Source organism: Salminus brasiliensis, chromosome 5 (assembly GCF_030463535.1).
Source record: "Salminus brasiliensis chromosome 5, fSalBra1.hap2, whole genome shotgun sequence".
Lineage (NCBI taxonomy): Eukaryota > Metazoa > Chordata > Actinopteri > Characiformes > Bryconidae > Salminus > Salminus brasiliensis.
The window spans coordinates 8,927,555-8,945,088 of record NC_132882.1 but is presented as its reverse complement, the minus strand read 5'-3'; the positions used below and the strand labels follow the sequence as shown (position 1 = coordinate 8,945,088).

At 42.7% G+C, this 17,534-nt stretch overlaps 1 protein-coding gene across 1 annotated transcript; it reads left to right on the top strand.

The window, feature by feature from the left end:
* Window positions 1-2,921: 2,921 nt before the first annotated feature.
* Window positions 2,922-15,155, top strand: inhbaa (inhibin subunit beta Aa). Its single transcript, XM_072678700.1, has 2 exons — window positions 2,922-3,336; window positions 14,272-15,155. The coding sequence occupies exons 1-2, from the start codon at window positions 2,937-2,939 to the stop codon at window positions 15,048-15,050; spliced, it is 1,179 nt and encodes a 392-aa protein (XP_072534801.1). The 5' UTR covers window positions 2,922-2,936; the 3' UTR covers window positions 15,051-15,155.
* The last annotated feature ends 2,379 nt before the right edge of the window (window positions 15,156-17,534 follow it).

The following is a 17,534-nucleotide window of genomic DNA, read 5'->3' as shown; positions in this document are numbered from 1 at the left end:
ATTACATGGTCCCCTCAGGCCTCACACTTATGTGAACTGAGCAGAGTGTCGACTTCACCTGCGATGTGTTTGGGAAAGCTGAAAAAAAGGAACTGTAGCCAAAGGGCAGGAATGGAGGAGGTGATCCAGACTTACAGGCAAAGCCAAGAGAAAGAGAAAGAGAGAAAGAGAGAGAGACATTTTAAACATTTGAATAATAGTCTTATTCTCGCAGTCATTTTTTCCCCACACGACTGCATTTCCATGCCTGTATGGACCAAAATAATGTTTTTTAGTCCAAATGCTTCATGAGAAACATGAAGAAACTGGCTTTTGTGTGTGTGGTTTAACTACAGATCTGCAGACCAGGAGACAGAAAGCTAGACTTCCTCGCAATGAACAAAGTGTACCACAAGAGGGAGCAATCATCTACTACTGATAGGCTTTAGAGGATACAGTCAAGTATTTTATTCTTCAGTATAAGCTTTCAGAAGCAGTCAGGTCTATGATTTCACATATTAAGAGCCAATCTAGCAGACCAAACTCAAACAGAACTGAACTTAAGCACAGATTCCAAATATTGGTCCAAATATTGTGGGTGGTAGATAATCGATTAGATAAGACATACAGTGCATGTCCAAATGTTTGTGGACACCCCTTCTAATGAATGCATTCAGCTACATTGCTGACACAGATGTGCAAATGCTCTCACACACGCATACACAGCTTGTCTGGGCACTGTAGAGAAGTACTGGCAATAGGACTCTCTGGAGCAGACAAACATAATGATGAACCTATTGGCACCATGCTGCCTAATGCCAGGTGTGGGCTAGAGGGGTATAAAGCCCCCCAGCATTGAGCTGTGGAATGATAGTTGGTGCTCCATCCGGTACTTCTGTTATGAGTTAGGGAGTTGGAGATATATGGAGAAACATCCCGACCTTACTAATGTTTTTGTCCCTGAATGCACTCAATGCCCCATTAAAAAATCTAGTAGAAAGCCTTCTTCCCTGGACAGTAGAGACAGTTCCTCCAACAAAACAAGATACACTCTTTTTTAACACCCTTGATTTCGGACAAAACAATGAATAAGCAGGTGTCCCAATACTTTTGTCCATATGGTGTAAATGGGTAAATGTGATTCGGTTGAGGGATCAAATGATGATCTTTAAATATATATCATCAGAGGTCAGACACTGACCAGAGTGAGCATCATCAGTGATCAGATAATCTGAATCAGATCTCATTGAGGTGACTAATCATTTATCATTAGACAGACCCTGGAAAGCACTTTACTTGGTGAGGGTGTCTACATGACGTGCTCCATGCTGAGACTCTTATGAACGTTCTGACCTCATACACACACACACACACACGATTCAACTCACTTTCAGACGTAGACTCACGCAGACCCCCTCGCTCAGCCTTTGATGATGTCACGGGCAGAGATTTGTAATGGCGAAAAACCCAGACCAATTAAACAGGAAGCAAGCCTTCCGGGCACTTCCTAGAGATTCGAAGCTGAGCATGTGTGCACAGTATGTGTGTGTGTGGTGGAGAACAGGGGTTGGCTTTTTCACAATAAGAAGAATCGTAAGGTAGGAAGTGGTGTTGACGAATTTCATCAGAAGACGGATTTATGAAGATTACATGCTGTTATTAATTCTGCTGTGTTTGTTTTAATGTGACGTCCACAACCAGTGTGGTCAGTGAGAAGTCCAGAAGACCGCTCTAGAGGATTACCACTACCATAAAGTATTTTAGTTGACCGCATATATAGCGCTACACATCACTCAGGCAGCATTCAGGACAGTTCAACTGTCAGAGTTTCCAATAAAAAAGGAATTAAAAGAGGGCGTTTGAATCATTTAGGGCCTTGCCAGTGTTTATGATAAACAGATTAATAAAAAAAACACTTCACTGCTATGGAGCATGACTAAACTAGCAGATCTGTGAATGTGAACGCAGAGGTTGTCTGATCTGACAGCATTATGACTCGTACCAGTAGGTAGGCGCTCATTAATGAATTATGTGTCATGTCTGTCTTGTCTATAAGTCCCGAAGCAGGGGGGAGTGGTTCCGTCCCACAAATAGAACCAAATTTAAAAAATAGATACAAGCAAAGCTGAGAAAGAGGAGGAGAAAAAAAGGGCAGGAGAGAGAGAGAGAGAGAGAGGCGGAGGGAGGAGAAGGAGGAGGGGGAGGAAGAGAAACAAGTATAATTACAGACAGAAGTGAGGAGAGTCAGAGTGAGGAGAGAGACAGAAAGTAGAGTCAGAGAGAGAGAGAGAGAGGTAGAGAGAGAGCGAGCGAGAGAGAGAGAGCAAGAGAGAGGGAGAGAAACAGACACAGATACAGCGCGAGGGAGAGAGAGCCCAACCCACTTCTACAAAACCATTCAACTCCTGCATAGTGAGCAGTCCCAGACCTCTCGTGAGCACGCTGCTTCCCCAGGGCTCCTCCAGAAGCTGCCTGCCTTTCCCATACAAACTTCCCAAGGACCCAGAGCGAGAGACAGACACAGACAGAGAGAGAGAGAGAGAGAGAGAGAGAAAGACAGAGAGGGAGAGAACCACTACAAGTCAAACAACTGGCAGAACTATTCATCCTCTTCAGTCAGCACCTCTCTTCACAACCGCTCTCCTTCTAACAACAAGGATTATCCGTTTTTTCTTCTTTTTCTTTTTTTGTTGCTTTATGCCATCAGATCTTTTTTTTTCGTCCTTCTTAAACCTCTGTCTGACTGAGCGCATCCACAGGTAGAAGACAGAGTTCCCTGTGGCTGGAAGGAGAGCCTTCTCTAAAGGAACTTTTCAGAACTTAAGTTTTGTTTTTCTTCTGTCGTTTCCTTCCGTTCTTTTTTTATTTAATTTAATTCAATTGAATTAATGCTAGTTAGTCAAGCTTCCCGGCTGGTCCACGTCGCTCCTCCAGAGTCCGCCGCCCGCCCTCCAAGGATGTCGCTCCTGCCAGCCCTCACTGGGGCACTGCTGCTCCTTGCTCACTGTTGCTCCATCAGTGCCATGGCTACCTCGGGCTCCCTGCCATCAGACTGCCCGTCCTGTGCCCTGTCCAGGCTGCGACGGGGTGGCCCGGATGCGCTGGCGACGGAGGAAGCGGAGGCGCAGCAGGACGTGGTGGAGGCGGTGAAGAGGCACATCCTCAGTATGCTGCACCTGCAGGCTCGGCCCAACATCACCCATCCGGTGCCCCGCGCCGCCCTGCTTAACGCCATCCGCAAGGTGCACGTGGGCCGCGTGGCACAGGACGGCAGCGTCATGATCGACGATGAGCCTCACAGCCGCCAGGAGGCCGAGAGCGCCGAGCAGACCGAAATCATCACCTTCGCCGAAGCTGGTGAGTCCCAGTCTGAGTGTATGAGAGTCTGTGAGAGAGTGGAGCACTTACAAAACCAAACAGGTGGACTTGTGTTAACCTCCTTAACTCTAAACCTCCTGTCAGAGGGGTGCCTTTCTCATTCTCGTGACTGTATAAACCATAACCGAGGTGTCACTGAACAATTCATGGGTATTAAGCCTCAAGAGTAATAGCTGATTAAGCCTTTAAAGCGGTAAGGAACTTTACTGTTCCTTGAATTGCTAAAACTTCAAGGAACCATGACTGGTTCAAGACTTCTATTCAATACTCTCCTAACTTCCAGAATTTCTACAGTAATAAGTGTGGACTTTATGGGGTTAACAAAGCTGTGAGGCTTGTCCTGCTGCATCAGCTTCTTCAAAATACTGTAAATCCTTCCAAACCTTGTAGAAGAGGAAGGGGTAGGGGGTAGGAGGTTCTTCCCAGGTTTAATGGCTTTCACTGAACCTGGGAAGAAGTAGTTCAGGGAAAACCTGTTGGCCCAGCTAAAAGCTAAAATGGCTAACACCATGCGGCAGCATTCTTGGACCCCATTCCTAACGCCTCTCCTCTTTCTCAAATTTTCCAAAAACTCCTGCCGTTTTGGAGAATCTATGAAAACCCCAGAGGCTTCCAGTAATAAACTCCTGTGTGAAGCTCTACAACAGCTTCACGCAGAGCAGCTCTAACCCCGAGACTGACAGACAGGCTTCCCTAGGAGCCTGCTGCATTGTGATTTGTAGCATGCGGGGAAAAAAAAACCAAAAAAAGTTTGGGCAGTTGCTCCGTCTCTGTTTCTTTTCAAAGGGAGCTGATAGAGCATTTTCAGTTTGCAGCGAGCGTCGTTCAAAGGTGCTGTCAAAGTCATGATGTGAGGGAAGACGGGGCTCCTCTCTGAGTCATACAGCAGAAGGTGAAAGATTGACGCGAAGCTTGAATGCGCTGGCAGTGATGTGCTGAAGCACTCTGCAGATGCGTCAGTTCTGAACGGCAGAGAGCAGAGCTGCCTGACTGCGTGTTCAGTTCAAACTAAGCATGGACTTTAGAAAGACATCGGAACACAAAGAACCAGTGGAAAGGTTCGCGGGATGCGGGGAGCAAGCAGGGGAAACAACGACCACTTCAACTCAGACCTCAAGTTTGTTTACCGTAGTTAGTCGAGTTCAGTTGACTTGAGGATTAAATGAATGAAGGCTCTACAGGGGTCCTTGAACCACTTAGGCACCACACCAAAGCTGCAGAGATGCTTTAAGAGACCCATCCCTTAAAGCTACTAATAGGGAAACGTAACAGATGAGGGTTTTGCTCTGAAATCTAATTGAAGCCTATTGTATAACTAGGGCCAGATAACTTAGGAATCTATAACTCCTTAGATAATTGATAAGAGAGTCTTTTTAAACTACTGTGGTCCACATTAACAGCTGTACTAATATCACTAATAAGACATGTGAGTGTGAGCATCCTTAAAAAAGCCAACCTAGTTGCTCATGCCAAATTACTTACACTTACCATATGTTTGTCACGATTGTATGATCTAACACTCACTTGAAATCTGATTATTATCAGAAATTATTACCAGGGACCCTTGCAGCATTTACACCTGACATTTATATAATAATAGAGCATAATTAACACAGAAAGCAGAACTTTCTGTAGAAGGATCTCCCAACTTTTTATTATTTTTATTATTATTATTATTATTATTTATTGATTTTTCCTCCCTAGAAAAGTCCTGTGTGAGCTTATGTAACAAGCCTAGTCACAACCCTTTTTCACTTAGAATCAAAAACAGATCCTTCACAACAGCCTGTCTAATTCTGTTACTGTGCCTTTAAGACTAAAATATACAAACAACCTCTCTTCTGATTGGCAGCCCTGTGTAGTACCTCATTCAAAAAAAAGAAAAAAAGAAACAACAGCCTGGGCAGAAATCCACCTTATAATTTCAGCTCGAATTGATGGTGACGTACTCCAGGTATGAACCGCTGTGCGTTAAATAAATAAATAGGTTGGAAAATATGTAAATGAGTTTTGTGCCATCACAAAAACAAAGGATATACAGCATGCTGTTTTGCAGCTCAGGGTCCACATACAGACTGTGTGTACAGACTGGGGAACTCACAGTACCATTCGAACGTCCTAGTGTTCACACACTGCACCAAACTCTTATTTCCAGGATTCTAGAGGCCTTTATTTTATAAAAGGTATCCTGAGCTTATGCCTTATCTGCATTACTTTCCTGTTCTGTATGTCTAGCCTGAATTCCAACACGTTTCACACATGAAGGTATGCAGCAGTTCTTTCACCAGACATGCTGTTAGACCACTGTTAGTGGTGTGTACACGCTGTTCGCAGAAACGACCAGCAGGGGGGATGCCATAGAGATCACCATCACATAGAGTGTCTGCATTCGTAGAAGGCAGAGGCATATCTACAAAAAGGGCTTTATCCTTCACACAGAACATATCATTGCGGCTGGGTGAGTTTCAGAGTCAGTAAACACTCCCGACTCCCTTTTTTGTTGCGCTAGACAGCCTGTATCACTGCTGCAGAGTAGCTGACATGAAATTACAGGTTCCTCGGGCAGCATAGGTGTTGAAATGCGTACACACGTGCCCATTTTTTTTTCTTCTTCTTAAGTTTAGCCTGGGTATCTACCGTTTAGTAAATGTTAATTAGAATGCTGGATGCCAAGGCAGTGCTAATTACACATCCTGCCTTGATTTGTATCAGAGTCATAATATCTAATGTGTCCCAGGCACAGGTAGGCCTACACACACACACACATCTATATACAGGCACTTGAGCAGACAAAATGAACCCAGTGACTGATATCACGACTGCACCCGAGTGCTCATTTGCGTGGTGGTTGTTACCCAATGATTTTGACACACTGCTCACTTTGCTCAATGGAATACATTCATTCCTGCCTTTCATGACAGGCTAATTGCAGATGCTGAACTCGCAGTTCTGCTTAACCTGAAATATGAAGCTCTAATTCTAACTCACACACATACACAGTTGCTCAGTTTCACTGTAAAAGTCTGTTATGCTTGCAGATGCTTGGCAATTTCAGGTCAAACACGACCTTGATGAGGCTATCAGTATCCAGAGACAAGGACTTTATATGTAAGGACGGCAGGGGCTTCAGCATGCTTACATTATTGTGAAATAAATTGGCTTTTAAAACGCTGGTGTTTATAACACCACAGGCTCGATGAAATAGCTCCTATATTCTCCCTGCAACTGGTAAATTACTCTCCGTTTGAATTTATATCCTTGGAGTTGTGCAATTAGTGTGCTCGTGTGATAACCTGACAAATAACCGCTCAGTTGCGCCTCTCTCTCAGACACCGTAGGAATTCATTGATTTGTAAACAGGACTAACTACAGAGAACTACACCAGAGCTCTGCGAACTTACATATCTGAGGAATGCACTGCGTTTCCTTGACATTGTCACTGTGGCGGTTCAATCTTGTCTCAGCGCCAGAGGTCACTGAAATAAAATAAAATGTTCTGCATTGGTTGTCCAGAGACCTTCTCAAAGTCTGCAACACAGTGCTGCTAAATTACAGCCATCTAGAAGATGATGTGATTTAATAATAAATTAATGGATGAAAATCTTCTTACACTGACTTCCATTGAAAGTTCAGAAGGTTTTTCTAGGTTTTCTCATGTAAAGTTGCTATTTTGGAGATTTTGGAGACAAGGTTTTTGCCCAACAGCAATGATATATATGTGAAAAGTTTTAAAACACCCAACCCCCCCCCCCTTTCAAATGTCCCCAGTTTTTATTGATATCCATGCACTTCGCATCCAGTTAATAACCAGAAATAATACAAAGTCCAGTGACCTCAAATGGTACAACTGCCAGGGCTTTTAAAGGGAAAAGACTATTTTTCAAATATAAAATGTAAAATTGTAAAAAGAAGGAGCCTTTTAATGGATCAAGTCATTGCTTAACAATATGCAGCTGATCTGTAGCAATGGAAGGAAATTAGGCCTTAAACATTTATGCAAACCAGTTACAATATCCAAAACCTTTGTATGTGGAAAAGCCATGCTGGAACAGGCAGTGTTACTGAACTCTGCAGCAGTATTTACACAACATTACACATTCAGATTGCTATCATGATGTCTAAAAAATACATTTAATATAGAAACACAGAAAGAGTTAACAGTTTAACTCTTAAAAGTGTTCCTTTAGAGAATTTACTAATATAGCCATGGATGGCATGGATTCAGTTTCCTAGTCCATCAACAGACTCTTGGAAACTGGAGAAAACTGACACAAAGAGCTTGAACTGACCCAATTCACAACAGCATTAGAAGACAAGTTTCTGAGAGTCAACAGCTTGTGTGATAGGCAGCTCACATGAGGACAGCTTGTAGCTCAGCTTAACAGTGGGCCAATCTCAGTTTCAACTGTGAAGAGAAGACTTTGAACTGCAGGTGGAGTGGCAGTAAGAAAGTAAGAAAAATTTAGGAACACCTCAATTTTTCAGTAGTCCACTAGCAAAAAATGGAAAAATTGAGGTGTTCCTAAATCCACAACATGAAAAAAGTAGTTCAATAGTTTCTTCTTTTTGAGAAACATCTGTCCACTTGCTTTCAAAATGTGCAGGTGAGGTTGCTATGGTAATATGAGAAGATGACCAAAAGCACATTTCATTTAAATGTTGAGTCCCCTATTTCTGTACCTTCTAAAAGGCTCCAATACAATGGTCTTTATTTCATGTTGAACATCTACTGCTGCCAGCCATGTGTATACACACATACACACACACACACACACACACACACACACACACACACACACACGTACACTGATAGAGAGTGATAGAGAATGGCAACCTGGTTTATAGAAGCTATTCAGGTCCTGTGTAAAACTCATGCCAGGCAGCAACAATCTGTAAGCCAGTCGGCCGTTCCAAGAGCCTGTCCGCTAAAGCAGCGAAAGGGGGATGATGTGGCAAAGTCAGACCCCTATAAATATTTTCCCATATCTTTGGGGACGGTGGGATTAAAAATAAAACGGCGACTGGCTTGGGAACTCGTGTGGCTCTGGCAGAGTAAAAATGACGAGCCGAGAAGCGTTCCCAAGATTCCTTACTACAACGCTGAGGCCGAGGTCTGCAGCGCCTGCCAGCCTCCGATCTCGAAGACAGCAGATTATATCACCGAACATGTGACTCATGTGTGCTACTTAGACGCTCTTGCTGCATCAGTGAGACTTGGCATGTTGTGAAACCTTTACTTGACAGTCATGTTTGCTGCTGTTCCTCTTTCACTGCGTCTAGTTCGTCATTCAAGCCTTCCCGTGTTACAGTGTAGAGCTCAAATTCCTGCACTCCAGGAATCCACGGCCATGACTAAAACCATTTCAGAAACTTCCCTTATTAGTGCTTCTCAAGTTCTACTATGATTTCCCAGTAGTACAGAAAGATAACGTGTTTTGGAACTGAAATCACTTCCCCTGAAAAGGAACGACAGGAATCTGTTTCAAAGCCAGCAGAATCTAATTCAGCCATATTGGTGCTTTATGTTGGGGATTTTAGAGCCCTGCCACAGGCCAAGCTTGAGATTCCAGTCACTCAGAAGTTTGCAAGATTTTTTCTCCCCAATGCTGGTTACTGCTGGATCCCTCCTACTTCTCAGTGTAGTGAAGGTTTCTGAGGATTCAGCACTAATCAGCAAGGGATTCCTAACTATTTAGGTCTATTAAAATGATGTCTGTGTGAATTCTGCAACTTTCACACACACACACAACATGAAGAAAAAGGTAATTTTATAAAACAAATACAGTCTTCAGGGCGAGTTCTGAGAAAGTTCTGTCCACTTGCAGTTATAAAAAGGTGCACACAAGGGCCCTATAAGAAAAAGTGGAAATGCATGTCCATGTTCATGTTACAGTTTACCCCCCTCTCTCCCTCAGTGCATTTCAATAACAAGTGTTTTCTAAATGTTCCTTGAGGTTCGTTGGAACTCAGAAGCTTAGTCACTCATTTCCCTGCTTTAAGGGAAGCTGTAGCTCCAGATGCAGCAGCTCCAGTTCAGATTATTCCAATGCCACTTCATACTGACATCCTCCCAACCTGTTAATGCAAGTATGCAGCTATTTGCATGCATTGAGACATGAACAATGTGTGCCTCAGATCCAGGAAGGGAGCAAGCCACACAGTAATTCTGAAACGGATACAATCATTGAGATAACAATGAGTCAGAGTCAAATTGCAGCTTGCCATCCAATCAACCTTATCTGTTTTTCGGCCTAAACATCGAAATTCAGTGTAATCCCAGCAAAATGACTTCGTATTGCTCTGTCAGGTTAACATCTGATGGTGCAACAGATTGTCCTGCATCATTTTAGAAGGGGAATTCCATGTCATTTTACATGACGGCATGATTCTGTGAGAGCCTTCAACCCAATTAACAAAGAGAACAGGGCTGCAGTTTGGTTCTGGTTGGCTTTTCTCATTGTCTGCTCAGCATGCTGGACCTGCATTGAAGAAGGTTGAGGATCCACTAGTGGACACAGGAACTGAGAGCTTGGTCAGGCTGTACATCAGCCCTGCTGACGGTGCTTCATCTGCTTCCATAAAGGACTATGCAGTGAGTGGCAGGGGCACAATATTGGAAAGAGAGAATGAGGGCAGGATAACGAGTTAGTGGGATGGATATTGGAGTCAACAAGTCATTTCCAGTCATCATTATGAGATCTGAAAAGGCATGGACTGATCTGTTAAAGCTTTACTGAAGAACCAAAGGGAAAGGAGTCAGTTCAGTTGAAGAATCTTCAAGTAGCACTTTAGTCATATATGTTCAGAAATATCAGTAACATATATAGTACATAAAATATAGTATTATCAAGACTACAAAAGCCTTTTGTGGAACATTAAAAAAGGAAAAAAACATATATTTCAATTTGTAGCTCAATTTGTTTTATATAGTGTGAATCTTTACATTGTGTTAAGAGTTTGTGATGAATAGACCAATAGAAATGCTGCAAAATGACTTTTTACATCTTTTTACATTGACTTCCATTGAGAGTTCAAAAGGTTTTTGCGTTCTCCGAAAACATTGACATTTGACTGTAAATTTCAATGCCATTTCACCTTAGCAAGTGTTATGACAACTGACACTAGGCTTTATAGGCCTATGCAAGTTCATGTCAATTGTTAAGAAAAGCCTGTTTAGATATGTTCAGTAAAGAATTACCCACATTTTCTAGTCTTACTTTGAAATTTAAGTTCCTTCTTTCATTCGTTCCTTTTCTCTGGATAAACGTTTGCTAAATTGTTATGTAAAGTGAGAGGGATGCTTCCATTCACTGGTTGCTTCTTGTTTTGGATTTGGCATTCTGATATTACCACACTGCTACGAGAGTTGTTTAGTCTGTGAAATGTGTTCTCATAGTTGACATGGCCATGTTTGAAATATGCTGAGCTGGTATTGTGGTCAAGGAAGTCTACTTACACACACTGTCACGTCGTTAAGGAAGGCAGGCTAATATCCTCTGCGTTTTATAGCTCACTTTAGCGCACAGTGGGTGAAGGCAGAAAATAGGTCAAGTATCTAATTTATGTGGAGGTACTTGAAGTACAATCCTTGTGCACACACAGTGTTTTATGTCAAGGCTACTCTGCCTGTTTCTTTCGAACGCGTGTTATCCTCAGACGTGTAGAATAGTTGATAACCAGCCCACCCTCGACATGTTCTACAAGCCATCCCTAGGAGATCCCCAGAACTGTTGCCTTCAATCCATCCCATCAACAAATTAGCCAAAGATGAATCCCAATTCTTCATAATAATCGTCCTCCAGAGGAGCATAAACAATGACCATCCTCACAGAGGCGTGTTCCAACAACTTCTCTCACTCAACTCATTTTTTTGGGCCACAGAAAACTTGTCTTTCAGACTTTGAGCATCAGGGCATTACAAGCTATACAATATGACAGCAGGCCGGCCAGAAGATCAAAGCCAGTGATCTCCCCTAAGGTAAACTAGATAGAGATGGGGGATTAGAGAACACATTAACCGAAGCAGTGTTTAAAGAGGAGTCAAACCCCCTCTCCAATCCCACCCCCCACGACCTCCAAGCCTCTTTAAGTTCCCAGGTGATTCTATACCGCTCCCTCCTCCCCGTTTGAAGACATGGAAGGAGAGAGAGGGGGAAGAGGAATGTGTAAATGTTATTTTCCATCTTTGTGTGGGGGACAGCTGTGCAAACTACACTCTCGTGGTTACACTGGTGTTTATTGTTGAGGGATTATTGTACGGCTCTGTAGTCTTTCACCTCAGAGGGTTTTTTCCCCCCCTTTCTTTTTCTCACAAACATATTGAGAAGCACGCCGAGCAAGAGAGCTTCCATACACTCTGCTTCTTAGTGAGGTGGGTGGTGCTTCTCTCTGTAGGCTGGAGCCCTTGCCAGGGAAGAGCCAGAGCTGGGTTTACTCAGCTTAGCGAATGCTAACGATGGCCCATTCTTTTGCAGGCTGCAGATTAAAAAGGAAACAATGCGTTGGCCAATGCTGGAAAAGCCCATTATTTTTAGACTCATGAAGCTCTGTTCATGAAGCTCTTCTGTGTTTGGACAGATGGGACTAGGGATGTGTAAACATGTACTCACACACACACACACACACACTCAAACACACACACACACACATGGACTGACATCATTGTTATTACGTGGTAATCCTGTAAATATGCAGCAGAGGTTGATTGTGAAAAATGTCCTCATGGAAGTACAGCATATTTATTGGTAAGAGACATCTTATAGGCAGCCAAAACACAGGACTCGCTGTTTGTAATCACAATGTTTTGAACTGAGATAATGCAGTAGCACACGCCTATGGGATGTCTTGGGTCTACAAGTTTATAAGAAGGTCTTGTCCATCACACACTTAGTTTACACAGTTTACTCTACATACATACATTCTTTACTTTATAGTGTAGTTATTATTCTTGTAGCAGAACAGAAAGTCTCACTGAGATGTAGAATTTTTCATAACTATCCTGTATTAAATATTATGACCCAGTTTGAAGTGAAAGAGAAGTGAAAGGGCAGAAACAGAATATCACCAGGGTGTATGAAAGCCAAACATTTGCTTATATTTGTGTATACATTTTTGCTGTATTTTGTTTTCAGATTCATTTTTTGAAGCAAAATGAACAGCATTATTAAAAAGCAGCCTACAAATCCCTGCTACTAAAGAAAGTGTAAACTTGCAGTTTATGAACACTTCAGCTGAACACTTACTGTGTGCAGATATTGCAACTAACCCCATAGTTGGCGATCACTGTAACAGACTGAGGGGCTAGAAGGTGGATAGACGGTCTTGCAACAATAATGTCTATACAATTGACACTGAAGCAGAACAGCAACATTTAGATAAATTAGCAAATATTTTTCAACATCATTTTAATAAATCTTCTCATGAAAACCTTTGAGTTAATGCTGGAGGAGAAAAACAGATCTCATTGTTGTCATTGTTGGAAGACTTATTTGTAACACTATGCAGAAATGAACCCAGCAATATGGAGGCTGTTCTTTAGCCTGTAGAAGACTAAACTTGAGTGAGTTATTCACTTGCTTAAAATGATACTACGTCACAATAATATAAGAGTAAACTGTGTGACTACCAAGCAAAGTAGTTCTATAAAAACACATTTTTTACACACAAAGTCAGTGGTATAAAAACAGGGTCTTCAGGGTGAATCTTGAGAAATGTTTATTAGACTGCTGAAAATTCCATAGCAGACGACGCTGAATATGACAAGATGACCAAAACCATGTGCAGCTTTTAAATACGTGAAACGCCCACATTACGTTAGTAGGTCCCCACTGTTCCCTAACACTAATATACTGTCTTTTTTATATACTCTATATAGTCTCATTTTTACTTCATCATGTTTCTCTGATTATTTTTCCCTTTCAACAGTAAGAAATTCAGTTATGACATAAATACAAAGATTTGTGAATTGTGAATAATCACATATTGCAAACACCTGTCGACATGTCTTCTCTAACTGTGTGATGAACCGCAGATCTATCTGTTTGATGATCTGTTTGATGAGGTGTCAGTTTTAAAAGTGACCGCGGAGAAGTCAATGACAGACCCGCAGCTGGTCACATCATCCCCCATAACATTAAAGCCTTACAAAAGTCCTCTTTATTCCGCAGACGTGCCTCAGTAAATGGACGGGATTAGTTTAAAAGTTGGTAAATGATCTGTGATCTGAGACTTTACAGAGGCCTCGCCTGTGTCTGTTAAATGCAGTGGATCAAAGCCAGAGGGAGACTCCTTTTCTAATCCAAGGAGACAGCGAGTCACTGAAAACATGCCACATCACGGCTTGCAGCTGGACGCTGTGTACTGCATGTCGTCTCGGACATTATGCGTTACTGTACTTGCGGCAACGCTCGCCGCAGGCCAGCAGGCTCTTGATAGATCATCTGGCCGGCTACCAGCAGAGGTGATGCCGAAGGGCTTGTATAACTGATTGTTTTCAAACCCGCAGTTATCTCAATTTCAAGGTTGGACAGGAAGGACAGAGTTAAGTGGGAGGGACAGTGTGTGCAAGTGGGTGTATGTGTGAGTGTGAGTGATGTGTTCATACACGTGTTTGTCTTAGCAGATTCGGATTTGCTCAAATGCCGCCACAAAAATCATAGCTGTTATTTGTAAAGCAGGGCAAATTACACAGCTCGCTATTGCTGTAACCCTGTTGTGCTGGCCAGTCGTGAACAACGGGGTTACTCCTGTAACCACAAAGCTCAAACGTTCTACTGATGTTACCACTCCCAACCGCTGACATCTCTGATGTGGTTAGCTCAAAGCTCACACAATCAACCAAACAGCCTCCTGCATCAACATCACTCATATACCTAACCACCTGCTCCTCTTCCCCTACTCTTCTCCTCTCCTCAGGTGAAGCTCCAGGCCTGATCAACTTCCTCATCTCCAAGGAGGGCGACGAGCTGTCTCTGGTGGAGCAGGCCAACGTATGGCTCTTCCTGAGACTTCCAAAGGGCAACCGCACCCGAACCAACGTCACCATCCGGCTCCTGCTGCAGAGGCCAGGTACAGAAGAGAAGCTCCTAGCCGAAAAAGCCGTGGACACGCGGCGCAGCGGCTGGCACACCTTCTCCGTGGCAGCCAGTGTGCAGTCCTTGCTGGAGCAAGGTGGGAGCAGTGCCCTGAGGCTGCGCGTCTCCTGCCCGCTGTGCGCAGAGGCCCGTGCTACACCCATCCTGGTGAGTCCAGGGGGTGGGGAGCGGGAGCAGTCGCACCGGCCCTTCCTGATGGCCGTGGTGCGCCAGGCGGAGGATCAAGGCCCCAGGCGACGCCGGAAGCGAGGCCTGGAGTGCGACGGCAAGGTGCGGGTGTGCTGCAAGAGGCAGTTCTACGTCAACTTCAAGGACATCGGCTGGAACGACTGGATCATCGCGCCGTCCGGCTACCACGCCAACTACTGCGAGGGCGAGTGCCCGAGTCACATCGCCAGCATCACCGGCACCTCGCTGTCCTTCCACTCCACCGTCATCAACCACTACCGAATGCGTGGCCACAGCCCCTTCACCAACATCAAGTCCTGCTGCGTGCCCACGCGCCTCCGCGCCATGTCCATGCTCTACTACAACGAGGAGCAGAAGATTGTCAAGAAGGACATCCAGAACATGATCGTGGAAGAATGCGGCTGCTCGTAAAGACGGCCAGGCGGCAGACAAACGGACGAGAGCAGAGAGGGAGAGAGGGAGCAGCCAAGCGGAGTTAGTAGGAAAGGTGGGAGGGGCGAGGACTTGTGCCCTGACAGCAAGGACCTGGACAAACAAGAAAAGGAGAGCGAGGTGGAGGGAGGAGGGAAAGAGTGCAGCTATCCCGCTATCTCCATCTCTCTGTTCGCACACACACACAGCTGCGAGACGGACTCTCACGCGACGGCAGGCCTCTCTCCCTCGACGTGACGGCCGCTTACGCTCAGCCGTCTGAAAATCCAGTGGGTGTCTGTAACTTGGAGTTCGTTTCTGTGGCACTTTCAGATAAAAAAAAAAGATATATAATATATTTTTGTTACAAAGCAGAGGGACTAGGGGGCAAGATGATATTTATGTGAGCGAGAATGCAGAGCAGTCCCTCCGAACATGTCCTGCGTAAAGAGAGACCACGATGATGAGGTGCCTGAAAAGAAAAAAATCTCAAACTATGCAACTTGTCAAGTATTAAGAGTTATTTTTCATCGACGTGTCGTTCTGTTTCTTTGCTATTTACTTTTACAAACTTAAAAAAAGGAAGTTGACTTTTTTATACTTTTTTTGAAAGTATGTTTGATGTTTTTGTGTGTGTATATATATATATATATATATATATATATATATATATATATATATATATATGGGTGTTTGTGTGTGTATGTGTGTTGTTGAGAGATACTTGAAAGAAGTTTGACCGGCTGCTGGAACCAAACATTTCTGTTTATTATTATTGTTGTTGTTATTATTATTATTCTAATTATTATGACTTGTATTGTTAATAATATTATTTTTATTATTATTATTATTATTATTATTTTGTTTGTTTTCCTCTTTTTTGTTATCTTAAAACAAAAGAGAGAAACGTTACGAACGTTTACAGTTTGCACTATGCCAACATTTCAGCCTAGCCACATATACAAACGGTATTTAGCGAAAGACGAGAAGCACTTCGTAACGGACAAAACCTTTGTAGCTTAAGTTTGGACAAAGTGAAGAGAAGTGAGCGAGACGGGTTAGGATGGGCGACTAGTGTGGACAGAAACTCAGCGTGACAGGACCAGGTGCACTCATGCATTGTGTAGTGTTTAATTATTATGATTACTATTATTTTTTATTTTATTTTGAATTCAACACCAAAGACTTACGTTAGTGTTTCAAAAAACATTACTAGGTTGTTTTCCGAACAAGTATACGCAAAGACGTCCAGGTTAGCCTGACTGAATGCCCCATGTGACTCCATGCGTTTCCATCCCATACTAGTTCACTACGTTGTGTGCTTTTTTGCACTGCTGCACTCTTGATGTGTGTCTAGCCATCTAAATGGTAAATACAGCACTTAAGCCAACATTGTAGAGTTTTCCTTTTATTGTCTTTCATTTTTTTTCAGTAATGAAAGTGAATGTGCAGCATATAAAAAAATAAATATATATATTGGGAGATGAATTGCTGAATAATCTCACATTTGGATATTTATCGAATATTTCACCAAATATTGGAAGGACCCTGTATGATCCAAACTATGTTGCTGTTTTAATTTAGAGATATTCATTTTTTCTGCTTCCTAAAAAAACAAAAAAAAAACAGATAGCTGTTCCATTGTGCAATGTCAAAAAGTGAAGCAATTCTGAGAAAGAAAAAAAAAAATGTAATAAATCTGTGTTACAGTTTGGACTGAGAAAAGCATTTTGTCAGGATGTATGTGAACGCATACAAAAAATAAATAAAAAAAAATTAAACAAATAAACAAAAAAGAGAAAAAAGTCAAATCCAGAAAAAAATCCAGAAAAAGGAAAATACGTTGTGTATGTTTCGTTAATCAAGACAAAAACGAACCGACACTGAAAGAAGTGGACTAAGAATAAAAATATATATATTTTTTATTCTGTATATATGGAAATCAAGATACCAATATGTTGCATTGCATTGTTGTACAAATCTAAAAATGTGCTTGTGAGGTTTTTTTTTAATCTAATTTATTTTTCAGTATTTTTGTTCCATTTTTTCGCTTCACCATTAAAGTTAAAAAGTTGTACACTAAAACAGATGTCTGGGAAATGTGTTGTTTGGGATTCCGGGTCAGTGCAATCTGGTGGAATGGTAATAGCACAAAGCTGAAGAACTTGCCACACTAAAGGGATGTTATGCATGCTCAGTGCACTTCATTTCAGTCTTCCCCGAGCTGTACGACATCAGCAACCCACAAATCCAAAATATCAGACTAAAGAACAGCTCTTTAATCTTCCTGCATGCGCCACACACACATCACAGCACGCTAGCAGTTTTTCAACCCCAGCTAAAAACTAATGCAAGCCAATGGAAACTATTTGTCCTTGATTTCTTCCATCTTTCTGGGTGTTTGAAACACGTACATCTCCAGACTGTTCCTTTCATCAAGGGATTCCATAGTTTCCGTAGCTGAAACCCAAACAGCATAAAGTA

What these genes read in the sequence shown, in the direction of transcription:
- inhbaa (XM_072678700.1), top strand. Translation starts at nt 2,937, where the DNA reads ATGTCGCTCCTGCCAGCCCTCACTGGGGCACTGCTGCTCCTTGCTCAC. An exon ending in CATCACCTTCGCCGAAGCTG is followed by an intron (nt 3,337 to 14,271) that starts GTGAGTCCCAGT and finishes TCCTCTCCTCAG; the next exon opens with GTGAAGCTCCAGGCCTGATC.